General features: G+C 45.4%; 1 protein-coding gene across 1 annotated transcript in view; it reads left to right on the top strand.

Annotated features, from left to right (window-relative positions):
• Nucleotides 1-14613, top strand: part of LOC117511426 (IQ motif and SEC7 domain-containing protein 2-like) — a 149320-nt gene that overhangs the window by 93484 nt on the left and 41223 nt on the right. The window contains 1 exon segment of the mRNA XM_034171454.1: nt 8926-9087. Within this exon segment, the coding sequence (XP_034027345.1) occupies nt 8926-9087 (162 nt within the window).

Below are 14613 nucleotides of genomic sequence, written 5' to 3'. Positions count from 1 at the left end.
GTTGGTACTTGATACTGACCCTGTCCACAGGATGACGATGGTGGTGAGAAATAAGGGTCATTGACACGAGGAACAGGTTGAAGATTACAGGAGCAAGTAGGCAGCCTTGCTTGACGCCAACATTGACACTGAAGCTGGAGGACTGTGCCTTACCAACGGTATCACTGGTAGACATCCCTGTGTGGAAATCTTTTAGCACAGCCAGAAAGGTGAGAGGCAGCCAGACTTGTGCAGAATGTTCCACAGGAGGTCACATTTGACAGTGTTGAAGGCCTTGGTGAGGTCAATGAAGGCCAAGTAGAGATCTTGATGTTGTTCTCTACATTTTCCTTGAAGCAGTCGAGCAAAAAAATCATGTCAGTAGTGCTTCACTTCTGCCGAAACCCACATTAAGACTCAGGGAGAACTATGTTGACAACACTGTCAAGAAGACAGGCAAGCATGACTCTTGCAGGAACTTTGCTAGAGAGATATGCCATGACTATTGCCGCAGTCACCTTTATGCTTATAGATGGTGACAATGTTGGCATTTTTCCATTACTGTGGGAGACAGCTGCAGGACCATAGGTCTGTAATGAAACAATGCAGACGCTGCAGGAGTGGCTGTCCACCAAACTTAAGGACCTCAGCAGGAATGCGATCTAGGCCAACAGCCTTGTTGTTTTTTTAGACCATGAATTGCCTTCTCAACCCCCAGAAAGGTCAGTTGGAGATCCAGATTTTGTGATAGGTGGGAGTGTCGGAAGGTCATCCAGAATGATGTCATCTATGGGAGTAATGTTGTTAAGGAGCTCATGGAAATGCTGCGCCCACCGTTCTTGACCTATCCTTGATGAGAACCCCATCCTTGCTCCTGACTGGGTGAGTGGATGTGTGAGAAGACCCGAACACAGCCTTGATGGAGTCATAGAAGCGATGAAAGTCATACCTATCATACTTTGGCTCTCAATAGCCTCAGCACACCACATTTGCCCTCAATACTGTGAAGCTCACATTGCACCCTGGACTGGAGAGCAGCCCAATCGGCACTCAGAGCAGCACATGATGGATTTCTGAGGACTGCATCATGGAAGCTGTGCTTTTCCTGCAAAAGAGGCTTGATGTAGGCAACGTTGTCATTGAACCTGTTCTGGTGCTGTTTCTGGTTGAAGCCAACGGTAGATTGAGAGGTACTGAGCAAAAGGTCACAAAGCTCTTGCCATTCTTCTGTTAAATTGGCAGAGGACTTTGTTGGCTCGTGATTGGACTCAGATGACAAGGAGTGGGAGATGGCATCACATAAAGGGCCACTGGTGATAGGATCTTTAAGAGCATGAAAATTGAGGCTCCTCTTAAGTTGCTATTTCCAAAAGGGGGCCACACACGGAGTCAGAGTGTTGCTCTAATGAGGCAGTGGTTGGTCCAGCATTCAGGCCCATGCATGGCCCTTAAGATGAGCACATCACGGTGGTGTTGGTAATGACCAAGCCGAACTCGAAGCAGAGGGTCAGAAGGTGCCGACCATTGCTGTTAACTTTGCCCACACTGTGGCACCCAATAACACCATCCCAGACATCATGACTTGATCGAATCCTGGCGTTGAAGTGATCCATCAGTATGATCTTGTCACTGCGGGGGATGTTACAAAGGATGGAGCATAAGGAGTCATAAAATTGATCCTTGGAGTCATCCACAGAGGTCATAGTGGGTGCATAGGCGCTTACAAGGGTGGCACAACAACCTTTAGCAAGAGGGAGTCGAAGAGACATAAGATATTCATTGATACCAACAAGAGACTCAGGAAGTGAATGGAGAAGAGAAGTCCTGATGGTAAAGCCAATGCCATGTATGCATCTGACATCAGTGGGGAGCCCTCTCCAAAAGAAGGTATAACCTTCACTATCCTCAGTCATCAGCGAATCTGGTGTCACTGAGTGTGGCGACATTGATCTTGTATCGCTGAAGCTCAGTGGCAATGAGAGCGGTCTGCCTGTGGGGATGGCTACTATGGAATATAAAAGCTTGCATGGAAACGTGTGCAAAGGAAGCTTTAGGTGGGAGGGGAGCGCGCTCACCGCGTCCTACTAACTTGACCACCCAACAAGGACTCTGGTGGCAAGGAAAGATCCAGGACAAACAGCTTGATGGGAAGCTGCAGCACCCTGATAGACAGCTACTCTGTTAGACGCCATCTAACGCGGGGAACGCACCACAGGACATCATTCAAATTGGAGTTGTCTGTCTCCTAGGTAGGCTGCGGACCTATGCTAATGGGTCCTACCTACCCGGTTTGTGATAAGAGTTGTCCTTTTCCTAGGCGGACTACCTCCAAAGGCTAATGATCCCCACCTGCCCGGAGCAGTCTGGTTTTCAGGCACCAGAAACTCACCTTTCACACCTCTGCCATCAGTTATAAAACAGGGGTCAGCACGAGAAGCCAAGCAGTAGGAGTTTGATTAGGAGAGGCTGTTGGAGGTGCAGATCATATGGGATATTTCATGGACAGGGAGCTGCTCATTTCTCCTTCCCATCCTGACCATCCTAACCCTTTGACCCCCAACATGATGTCTGAAGGGTGGTCCTGTGTCCAACCAGGGTCCTCCACAGAGGCTGGAGCATGGCCAGATGGCTCACAGAGGTCCATCTTGGAGTCTGGTGTGGGGATGGATGACCCACAGGATCTCGCCACTGAAAGAGATGGATGGCTGTATGGCCCACCAAGGTCCACCTCGGAGTCTGCTGCAGGGATGGATGACTCACAGAGGTCTATCTCAGAGTCTGGTGTGGGGCCGGACTGCCTACAGATGTTTTCCGTCAAGAGAGGTGGACTGTCAGACGGCCCACAGGGGTCCACATTGGAGTCAGAAAGGGGGTTGGACCATCCCCCAAGGATACACCACTGCATCAGGCAATCGGCCACCCAGCTCACAAACATCCAAAACATGAACAGCAGGATGCCCATCAGGCCCCAGGGTTCCACAACTGTGGCCAGAGTGTGGTTGCCTTGTCCACAGGTGAGCTGATATCATCAGGATTCCCAGTGGCTGGCTCCTCTGTGTAGCTGACATTGTTGGGATTCCCTCTGGATGGCTCCTCCACATAGCTAACATCATAGGAATTCCCAGTGGGTGACTCCTCCATGCAGCTGACATTGTTGGGATTCCCTGTGGCTGCCTCGTCTGTGCAGCTGACATCATCCAACCCCGGGGCGGATGTCTCCCGCGGAGCATAAATGCCCCAGGGCCCGGTGCTGGCTGACCCTCCCAAGGCTCTGCCATCACTGGATGCTGGAACCAGCACCTCTGGGACAGCAAACCTCATTGAGGTTGAGGTGGAATGCCCATCAGAAGCTATGAAGATCTCCATAGAGGCAGCAGTCAGCTTCACCGGGGCCCCATCATCAGCTGAGGAAAGGCCAGACCCTCTCTCCAATCTGAAACAAAAAGCAGAGGGGGTGTGTCACTCTGCGACCACCCTAACCCAAGTTGAAAAGCCAGCATCTGTGATGGTATGGGGGTGTGTTAGTGCCCATGGCATGGGTAACTTACACATCTGTGATGGCACCATCAATGCTAAAAGGTACATCCAGGTTTTGGATCAACAGATGCTGCCATCCAAGCAAACCAAAGAGGTTAATGACGACTACTAGAGTCCGCACTCTCAATGCTGTCTACTAAATGCGAATGTCCCTTCATGAACAGCAACATGACGCCTTCTAACCGGGCAAAATATTGATGATGTTAATGCATTTTCAATGCGGATTTGTGACTGAACACACTCAGAAAAACTCTCCCAAAATACGTGTTAAAATGTCATTCTGACCTGGATATTGAGCCAGTAAAATTAATTTACATTAAATTATGTAAGAAAAATATTAAACTTACTCTGACACCTACACATTCCCAAATATTAGTGTTGAAAGTTACATGGATCTGATGTGTTCCAGCTGCTGAGAAGTCCTGCTGCTGTGTTCAGCACAGCGCAGCTCCAAAAACGATTACAATACATTTATATATATATTATATTTTTACAGAATTATCCTTTATTGACTGAGTTTCATTCATGAAGTCAGTGGTGTGTGTGCACATATCTGTGTGAGGCTGTGACTGTGAGCGGCACAGCATGGGTCATTATAATCTGTAAGCAGCTGCTTGGTTATTTAAGGTGGAATTTTTTTTTTAAATCATCAGTCTTGTTGAACATTTTTAATCACTAACGACAAGTATTTTAATTTAACATAGGTCTAGCAGGGGAAAATATCAACTAGACATAAGTGAAGAGTTAATGGTCCATGTCAACGGATGACACAGGCATGGAAATTTCGATTCTATAGCGCCAGATCACAACAAAGTTGCCTCAAGGTGCTTCACACAAGTAAGGTCTAACCTTAACAACCCCCAGAGCAAGAACACAGGCAACAGTGGTAAGGAAAAACTCCCTCTGATGATTTGAGGAAGAAACCTCAAGCAGACCAGACTCAAAGGGGTGACCCTCTGCTTGGGCCATGCTACTGACACAGTTGACAATACAAATATACAGGAAATTTTGCTGGTGCACAGGAGAGGAGGGTTTCAGGAACAGACACTACTCACATCTCTGGATGGAGTCGCACCTCAAACAGAGAGAAAAATAAAACAATCAGGTGGCAGAAAGACAACAAATACAGTATAATTTGTCAACATTAAACAACAAGAAAAACAGAAGAAATAAAGTTGTATGCAAAAGTTTGGGCACCCCTGATAATTTCCGTGATTTTCCTTTATAAATCTTTGGTTGTCTGGATCAGAAATTTCAATTAAATATATAATATAGCAGATGAACACACTGATATTTGAGAAGTGAAATGAAGTTTCTAGTATTTACAGAAAGTGTGCAATAATTAGTTAAAATTAGGCAGGTACATAAATTTGGGCGCCCTTGTCATTGTATTGATTTGAATACATTTAGCAGTAATTATTGGAACACAAAATTGGTTTGGTAAGCGCACTGACCATTGACCTCCTTACACAGGTGAATCCAATTATGAGAAAGGGTATTTATACGGTGGCCATTTGCAAATGTTTCCCCTCTTTGCATTTCTTCTAATGAGTGGCAACATGGGAGCCTCTAAACAACTCTCAAATAATGAAAAGATGCAAAAAGCTATCTCAGAGATTTCAGCTGTCAGTTTCCACTGTGAGGAACATAGTGAGGAAATGGAAGACCACAGGCACAGTACTAGTTAAGGTCTGAAGTGGCAGGCCAAGAAAAATCTCAGATAAGCTGAAGCAAAGGATGGTGAGAACAGTCATAGTCAACCCATAGACGTGCTCCAAAGACCTACAACATGATCTTGCTGCAGATAGTGTCTCTGTGCATCGTTCAACTATACAGTGCACTTTGCACAAAGAGATGCTGTATGATGCTGTAATGCAGAGGAAGCCTTTTCTGTGTACACGCCACAAATAAAATCGCTTGAGGTATGGTAAAGCACATTTGGAGACGCCAGCTTCATTTTGGAATAAGGTGCTGTGGACTGATGAAACTAAAATTGAGTTATTTGGACATAACAAGGGGTGGTGTGCATGGCTGAAAAAGAACACAGCATTCCAAGAATAACGCTTGCTACCTACAGTAAAATTTGGAGGTGGTTCCATCATGCTGTGTGGCTGTGTGACCAGTGCAGGTACTGGGAATCTTGTTAAAGTTGAGGGTCACATGGATTCCAGTCAATATCAGCAGATTCTTGAGAACAATGTTTATGAATCAGTGACAAAGTTGAAGCTGCGCTGGGGCTGGATCTTTCAACAAGACATCAACCCTAAACACTGCTCAAAATCTACTAAGACATTCATTCAGAGGAACAAGTACAACATTCTGGAATGGCCATTTCAGTCCCAAGACCTGAATATTATTGAAAATCTGTGGTGTGATTTTAAGAGGGCTGTCCATGCTCGGAAACCAACTAACCTGAGATGTTTGGAAAGAAGAATGGTCCAAAATACCTTAAACCACCAGAATCCAGACTCTCATTGAAAGCTATAGGAAGTGTTTAGAGGCTGTTTTTTTGTTTTTTGTTTTTTTTTTCTGCAAAAGGAGGATCTACAAAATATTGTATTTTTTTCTGGTGGGTGCCCAAATTTGTGCACCTGCCTAATTTTGTTTAAATAATTATTGCACACTTTCTGTAAATACTAGAAACTTCATTTCACTTCTCAAATATCACTGTTTGTCTGCTATATGATATATTTAACTGAAATTGCTGATCCAAACAACTAATGATTTATAAAGGAAAATCATAGAAATCTTCAGGGGTGCTCAAACGTTTACATACAACTGTACTAAGGTGATCGCCGGCCACTAGCCCTAAGTTTCAAGAATAAAGAATAACCAAAACCACTTACTTATGGAAAGAAATGTTGTGGCTCCGTTACAGTCTTAATATTAACAAAAAACAGAGTTCAGAATGTCACAAGGAGATCAGAGTTTCTCAAGAAAACATTGCGCATGAGAAGACCAAAATATCACCACTTGACGTGACAGAAGAATGTGGCGACGATGGTCTGCCCAACTCCGTCTTAAGTAGAGCCCCTTCAATGAGCCCCCAGGTGTGTCACTTCAGCAGCTGGCTGACATGCATTTCACAGACAGGAAACAGGGAACAGCTGGAATGGACACGATGGAGCAGATTGCAGGCCAGACCACAACATCATGGTAGCGTATGGTGCATGTGGTGGGTGGTAATGTCCACATTGTGGTACTGTACTGGTGAATGTACTTGAGTTTCTAAGCAGAGTAAGATGTGTATTTTAACAACAGATACCTGGATGCGTTAAAGGCAAATTTCCTTTGGGACAGTAAAGCTCATCTTATCGAATCATTGAACAATCACCCATAATCATTCCTGTCATGTTTTGAGCTAATCATCACAACATTTCAGCTCACACATTTGTATTAAATTATATTGGTAACAACAGGAAACATTGTGAAAATGATGGATGTGGTGTTTTCAGCTGTGGGGCAGCTGAGTGAGGACTCAGAGTGTTTCCTGTTAAGCACAGGCTACAAACATAAATAGAACTGACACAACAGACTCTAAACAGATGAATGTTCAACAAAAAGTAAAGGGGTTCCACACGGTGAGCAGGGAAGGACAACCACTGGGCTGAGCAGAGCAGGCAGGGCTGATGAGCGTGGTTGGGCTCAAGGTAAAGGCAGAATAAACACTGGGATTAAAAACAGAGCAACAAAAACATAGAATACAACCAGACTACAAAAGCTCAGATTGGCCAAGTAGTTACCACGGTGGTTACGACAACAAACTGACAGTGAGTGGTGAGTGAGACCAAGTTTAAATGCAGCAGCTTGAGGTGGAGACACTCAATGTAGATGAGGTGAGCTTGAGCAGGTGGAGGCAGAGTGGAAACAAGGTCAGCCACACCCAGCCCAGCACACAGACCTGCACACAGACACTAAACACAGACACAGAACAAGAGAGACAGTCCAACAAGTTAAGAGCCTGAATCTCAGTCTGGAGACTGTTAGGTTCTGCCCTGTCTCCCCTCTGCGTTCCCTGTGTCATCAGCAGTGTCTTTGTATGTAATTATTGTCAAACTTGTTTCTGGGTTCACTTAGGGCCCCTTCACACATAGTGCAAATTTGGTCGAATTGCACATGAAGTGCGCATAAAGCAGGAATCATATGCAATACGTGTAAAATTGTAGTTGCCTCTAATGCCTCGTACACCTGTTGCTACAAGTATTTGCACACACCAGCGGCTGGAAGACAGAGTGTGCACTGTGAAAGCCCATTGAACCCTCTCGCGGCAGGTGTCGGCCAAATTCCAGCTGACACACACGAACATCTAACAACGCTTGTTTGGCACTCAGAAAATGTGTGGCCAGTCGCACCGTCATCACGAAAACAGTCAGCAGACGATCACTGTCAAGCTGGATGTGAAATTTGTCTAAGTGCCCCCACATGTGGTACATGTGTCTCTCACGTCTGTCGCGCTACACCCCACCCCGCTCCCCCCAACACATCTGGCATGCTGGGGGGGCACACTTGCATAAAATGCTTATATGGATGTACATATCTGATCACATGGGGGCCAGACAGCGAGGTCTGATCGCATACAGCACGAAAATGAATGACCACATAACACAGAGTGACATGTTGGTCTGGGCGCCGAACAGACGGGGGGAGCCTCTGCTCCTGGACGTCCCAGCTTGAGAACACGTTTGTGTTTGGAAGGACATGAACTGACAACATTCCTCCGTGAGGTGCATCTCTACCTGCTGTCCTCACGTAGAAATATATAAAACATCTTTCGCCTTTGCACCGGGCTACAGCGTTTGGACACAGTGCACCTTGTCCATGTCTTTGTTTATTTAAAGCATTTTTTCCGCTCCGTTTACAGGCCAGCAATGGTAGCGCAGTGGTAAAGTTTTTGTCTGGTAATCAGAGCTTACAGGTTTGAATCTCGTGAAAGGCATTCATTTTTATTTAACCGTGGGGTTCTGTATTGCGTCCCCTTTTATGTATTATTTGTATCAACAAAGTGACATTCAGTAATTACACAGCTAGTTTTTTAATTGATTTACCTCCACATCAGCAGCATGATGTGGTGCAGCTGCTCGCACTGTGTTTCTGCTTGAAAGACACCATTGCGTGCATGACACCATTGCACCGGGATCATGCACGCCTGCCCATCGTCTCAGTGTTTTTGTGGTTCACTCATACAAGCTGTGAGTCACCCAGATTTGTACTTATTTGTACTATGTATGAAGGAGCCCTTAGCAGAAACACTTATGTCTCATGTCACAATGTTTATGCCAATGACGCTGAAGGACATGTGGGCAGATGTTTTGGCTTCATGAGCTCATTGGGCGTAGATTGAAATTGAAAGTGCCTAGAATATTTTTGCTCACAGTGTGTAAGATGTTGAGTGTCTTTTTTGAATTCTAGACTATCCTCATGGTATCAGAATAACATCAACAAATCCTGGAGGCGAGAGGAAGGTACTCATTGTCTTCACGGCACCGAGCCAGCAGGACAGAGCCCGCTTCACTTCAGACCTCCGAGAAAGCATTGCAGAGGTCCAGGACATGGAGAAATACCGGGTTGAAGGTAAGTGGCAGCCGAACAGTTGAAGCAGTGTTTATACAACCCCTGGCAAAAATTATGGAATCACCAGCCTTGGCTGTTCATTCATTTGTTTAATTTTGTAGAAAAAAAGCAGATCACAGACATGACACAAAACTAAAGTCATGTCAAATGGCAACTTTTTGGCTTTAAGAAACACTATAAGAAATCAGGAAAAAAAATTGTGGCAGTCAGTAACGATTACTTTTTTAGACCAAGCAGAGGGAAAAAAATATGGAATCACTCAATTCTGAGGAAAAAATTATGGAATCATGAAAAACAAAAAAACGCTCCAACACATCACTAGTATTTTGTTGCACCACCTCTGGCTTTTATAACAGCTTGCAGTCTCTGAGGCATGGACTTAATGAGTGACAAACAGTACTCTTCATCAATCTGGCTCCAACTTTCTCTGATTGCTGTTGCCAGATCAGCTTTGCAGGTTGGAGCCTTGTCATGGACCATTTTCTTCAACTTCCACCAAAGATTTTCAATTGGATTAAGATCCGGACTATTTGCAGGCCATGACATTGACCCTATGTGTCTTTTTGCAAGGAATGTTTTCACAGTTTGTGCTCTATGCAAGATGCATTATCATCTTGAAAAATGATTTCATCATCCCCAAACATCCTTTCAATTGATGGGATAAGAAAAGTGTCCAAAATATCAACGTAAACTTGTGCCTTTATTGATGATGTAATGACAGCCATCTCCCCAGTGCCTTTACCTGACATGCAGCCCCATATCATCAATGACTGTGGAAATTTACATGTTCTCTTCAGGCAGTCATCTTTATAAATCTCATTGGAACTGCACCAAACAAAAGTTCCAGCATCATCACCTTGCCCAATGCAGATTCGAGATTCATCACTGAATATCGTTCCTCATTTGTTTTGTTGTGCATTTTTGATTTTTGAGACATATTGCTTTAAGTTTTCTGTCTTGACGCTTTGATGTCTTCCTTGGTCTACCAGTATGTTTGCCTTTAACAACCTTCACATGTTGTTTGTATGTGGTCCAGAGTTTAGACACAGCTGACTGTGAACAACCAACATCTTTTGCAACACTGCGTGATGATTTACCCTCTTTTAAGAGTTTGATAATCCTCTCCTTTGTTTCAACTGACATCTCTCGTGTTGGAGCCATGATTCATGTCAGTCCACTTGGTGCAATAGCTCTCCAAGGTATGATCACTCCTTTTTAGATGCAGACTAACGAGCAGATCTGATTTGATGCAGGTGTTAGTTTTGGGGATGAAAATTTACAGGGTGATTCCATAATTTATTCCTCAGAATTGAGTGAGTCCATATTTTTTTCCCTCTGCTTGGTCTAAAAAAGTAACCGTTACTGACTGCCACAATTTTTTTTTCTTGATTTCTTATAGTGTTTCTTAAAGCCAGAAAGTTGCCATTTGAAATGACTTTAGTTTTGTGTCATGTCTGTGATCTGCTTTTTTTCTACAAAATTAAACAACTGAATGAACATCCTCCGAGGCCGGTGATTCCATAATTATTGCCAGGGGTTGTAGTACCTATTGCAGTCGATGTAGTGGGAGGGTTGGTGCTAGTATTTGGAGTGCCAGAAGGACTACGTCTCCATCTTGCAGCCTCTGTTTGAGTCCAGGTGTTGGGAGGAGAGAGCTGATGATTAGCTGAGTGGAGGCACCAGCTGCCATTAGGTCACTTCTTATTCATCTTGTGCAATATGTTCAGCACACCGGGTTCTGCCACGCTTTGGTTAGCCTGTTTGTTGATGTGTTGTTTGTTAGAAATTCCTCTGAGAAATTAATTAAAATAGCTGAAGAACTGTTTTGTGGCTTGTTTCTATTCCTTTTCCTTTTTTGGAGAATCAGCCCACATTGTGGTTATTGAGGCATCTGCTAAATAATCTAGTATGTTGTGGGTAGAAGTAGATGGAGTGTGCTTGGGTGTCAGGTGGTTGTCCGGGTGCAGAGTGGAGCAGAAATTATAACCTTTCTTTAAGCAGGTAGAAAACCCAGACAAACTAGATGTTGAAACTCTTCATATAGCTAAACAAAGTTCTTGGTGAAGGGGATTCTCAGTCACTTTTGGCTAATTTGTCATTGCAGCAAAAACCTTACCAAGTAAAAACTAAGTCCCTTAGGCAGCTTCCTTGTTTTTACTTGGGGTCACCACAGCAGATCCATGGTGGATCTGCATGTTGATTTTTGGCAAAAGTTTTCGCCAGATCCCCCTGGGATTTGACAGATGGCAGAACCTTAAAATCCAGTTTTGCTGTGCAGTGGTGAAAAATTACTCACCTCAATATTAGTATTACAAATAACTGTAATCACTGTATTTTTGGCACATTGATATTATAACATTTCTGCTGAACACTACATCATAGGACCAAATTTTGTTTTCATTGTATTACAATAGAAATTTAAATATAGAATGGGAACCCTAAAACTGATTCATATTTAATACAATAAGAAGGCTGCAGATACACAGTTATAGCTTTAATTAATCACAGAATAGACCTGCAGAATCAATCATTAGAATAAAAAAAACAATGTGTGCTCTATTGTAAAACAAGACCAACTGCTGAATAAATCATCGAAATCAAAATCACATCTGCTCTATTGTAAAACAAGACCGAATGCTGAATCAACCATTGTAATCAAAATCACATCTGCTCTATTGTAAAACAAGACCGAATGCTGAATCAACCATTGAAATCAAAATCACATCTGCTCTATTGTAAATCAAGACAGACTGCTGAATAAATTATCGGAATTCAAATCACAATATCTGCTCAATTGTAAAACAAGCCCAACTGCTGAATAAATCATCAGAAATAAAAATCACGTCTCCTGTATTTTTAAAGAAAATGTTCTGCAATATCAATCATCAATCATTAGCATCAAAATCACAGTGTCAGCTGTACTGGACAAGTCCTATTGCACAATCAATCATCAGATTCAAAATCACAATGTCTGTGTCACGATTCTGCCCGTTTTGGGCTCTTGTCATGGTGTTTAACTCATATCGGCTTCCATGTTCTGAGCATTTGTGTTTCTTATTTGGTTGCCATTAGTTTTGTTTTTGGTTCATCATTATTTTGCTGTCCAACCTGTAGTTTGTTTTGCCATTTTTGTTGTGTCTGCCGCCAGAAGAGGTACTGCTGGCCCACCACCAAAGGGCGCCCTGCCTGAAGTGCGGGCTTCAGGCACGAGAGGGCACTGCCGCCACGGACACAGCCGGGAGTGACAGCTGTCACTCATTAATTCCTGACAGCTGTCACACATTCTTCATCATCACACTCCATAAAGACCAGACGTCATCTCCACCTCGTTGCCGAGATATCGTACTTCATTGTAGGTAATATCCTCAGCCTTTTTGTGTTTATCTGTAATCTGTACATTGTGAGTGTTTGCAGGCGTACCGGTCCCTTGTTTTGTGGAAGCTGAGTGAGTGCAGGACGGCACTCTTTTTCTCTGAGGGATCACTACAAACACATCAGCATATTGAGTGAGAGGTGGAGGTGGCATTCCCACCGTTGTTGTTACTGGGTGTACACACACCCACACTTGACTGTCTTTGTTCTCGCCAGCAGTACCAGATCCGACAGTCGGGGACGGTGATCACCTGGGAATTCGGGACTTGGCGGCTCCAGTATTCTCTGGGTTCGGTGGCGGAGGAAATCGTGTGGTTCTGGTTCATCTCAGGACAGACGTCTTGTATCCTCGAGCCTGCCCACACGTCACCTTTGTGATTTGACTGTAATTATATTCTGAGATTGTCTGTATATTCGTTGTGCACGTTTCACAACATTAAATTGTTACTTTTTGGCTCATCTATTGGCCGTTCATTTGCGCCCCCTGTTGTGGGTCCGTGTCACTACACTTTCACAACAGGATATCTCGGCCAGCGTCATGGACTCCAAGGGGCGTCACCCGGTTGTTGAACGACCAATGGGAGAGCAGGGAGCGCAGGCGTCTGCAGGTGACGTGATTGGTGAGCTGCAGCACATTCTCACCGCCTTTACGGCTCGGTTGGATCAAATGACCGAGCAAAACATCCTCCTGAACCGCAGGGTGGAGGCTCTCTCCGCACAGATGGCGGCGAGCGCTCAGGGCGCTGCTGCAGCTCGTCCTCCTGCCGACCCTGTGCAGGATATGAACGTTCCAGTGGTGGTTCAACAACCCCTCCCACCATCCCCTGAAGCATACATAAGCCCTCCTGAGCCGTACGGAGGTTGTGTGGAGACGTGCGCAGACTTTCTTATGCAGTGTTCGCTCGTCTTCGCACAACGTCCCGTCATGTACGCGTCAGATGCTAGTAAAATAGCTTATGTGATTGCTCTGCTTCGGGGTAAAGCACGCGCCTGGGCTACGGCGCTCTGGGAACAGAACTCACGGTTGTTATCAGCATACACTGGGTTTGTGGGGGAGTTCAGAACAGTGTTTGATCACCCTAACAGAGGAGAGACCGCTTCAACAGTGCTGCTGTCAATGAGACAGGGACGCGAGAGCGCAGTCGCTTATGCAGTCAACTTCCGCATCGCAGCTGCGAGGTCCGGCTGGAATAACGTTGCGCTCCGCGCCGACTTCATAAACGGACTGTCGTTGGTTCTGAAGGAGCAGCTGGTAGCTAAGGAGGAACCGCGGGATTTAGATGGGCTTATCGATCTCGTTATACGGTTAGACAATCGGTTGGAGGAACGCCGTCGGGAGCGAGGCGAAGGACGTGACCGGATACGCGCCGCCCCTCTCCCTTCCGGGTTCGAAAAGGCGCCGCCCTCCCCACGCTCCACAGCCACAGCGCTCCGTGGGGCAACAGCTCCCCCTGCTGACATTGTTAGAGAAACGCACAGGGCCAAAATGAGGAGGCTGATCCGCGGGGAGAGTTTTCTCTGCAGCTCAACTGAGCACACACAGAAAAACTGCCCCAAACGGCCAAAACAACAACACTCGCCCTTAGAGACTGGGCTAAGGGAGGGTCAAAACATTCAAGTGAGACACACACAGATTGCCACACGACTCCCAGTTACAATCCTGAGCGGGGATTTAACCCTTCAAGCCCCAGCACTGGTGGACACAGGGTCAGAAGGGAGTCTGCTAGACAGCAGATGGGCATGGGAGGTAGGGCTCCCTCTGGTGGCGCTTCCTTCGCCAGTGCAGGTGCGGGCACTAGATGGCACCCTCCTCCCTTTAATCACACACAAGACACAACCAGTAACTCTGGTGGTGTCTGGAAACCATCGGGAGGAGATTGAGTTTTTTGTAACTCCTTCTACCTCTCGCGTGATTTTGGGCTTCCCATGGATGTTGAAGCACAATCCCCGGATTGATTGGCCGTCTGGGGTGGTGGTTCAGTGGAGTGAAACCTGCCATCGGGTGTGTTTAGGATCCTCGGTTCCCCCCGGTTTACAGGCTAAGGAGGAGGTCAAAGTCCCTCCCAATCTGACGGCAGTGCCGGTTGAGTACCACGATCTTGCTGACGTCTTCAGCAAGGATCTGGCACTCACCCTTCCCCCGCACCGTCCGTA

Source organism: Thalassophryne amazonica, chromosome 6, assembly GCF_902500255.1.
Source record: "Thalassophryne amazonica chromosome 6, fThaAma1.1, whole genome shotgun sequence".
In the NCBI taxonomy this organism is placed as follows: Eukaryota; Metazoa; Chordata; class Actinopteri; order Batrachoidiformes; family Batrachoididae; genus Thalassophryne; species Thalassophryne amazonica.
The sequence above is the reverse complement of the archived record's forward strand: the minus strand, read 5'-3'. Positions and strand labels throughout refer to the sequence as shown.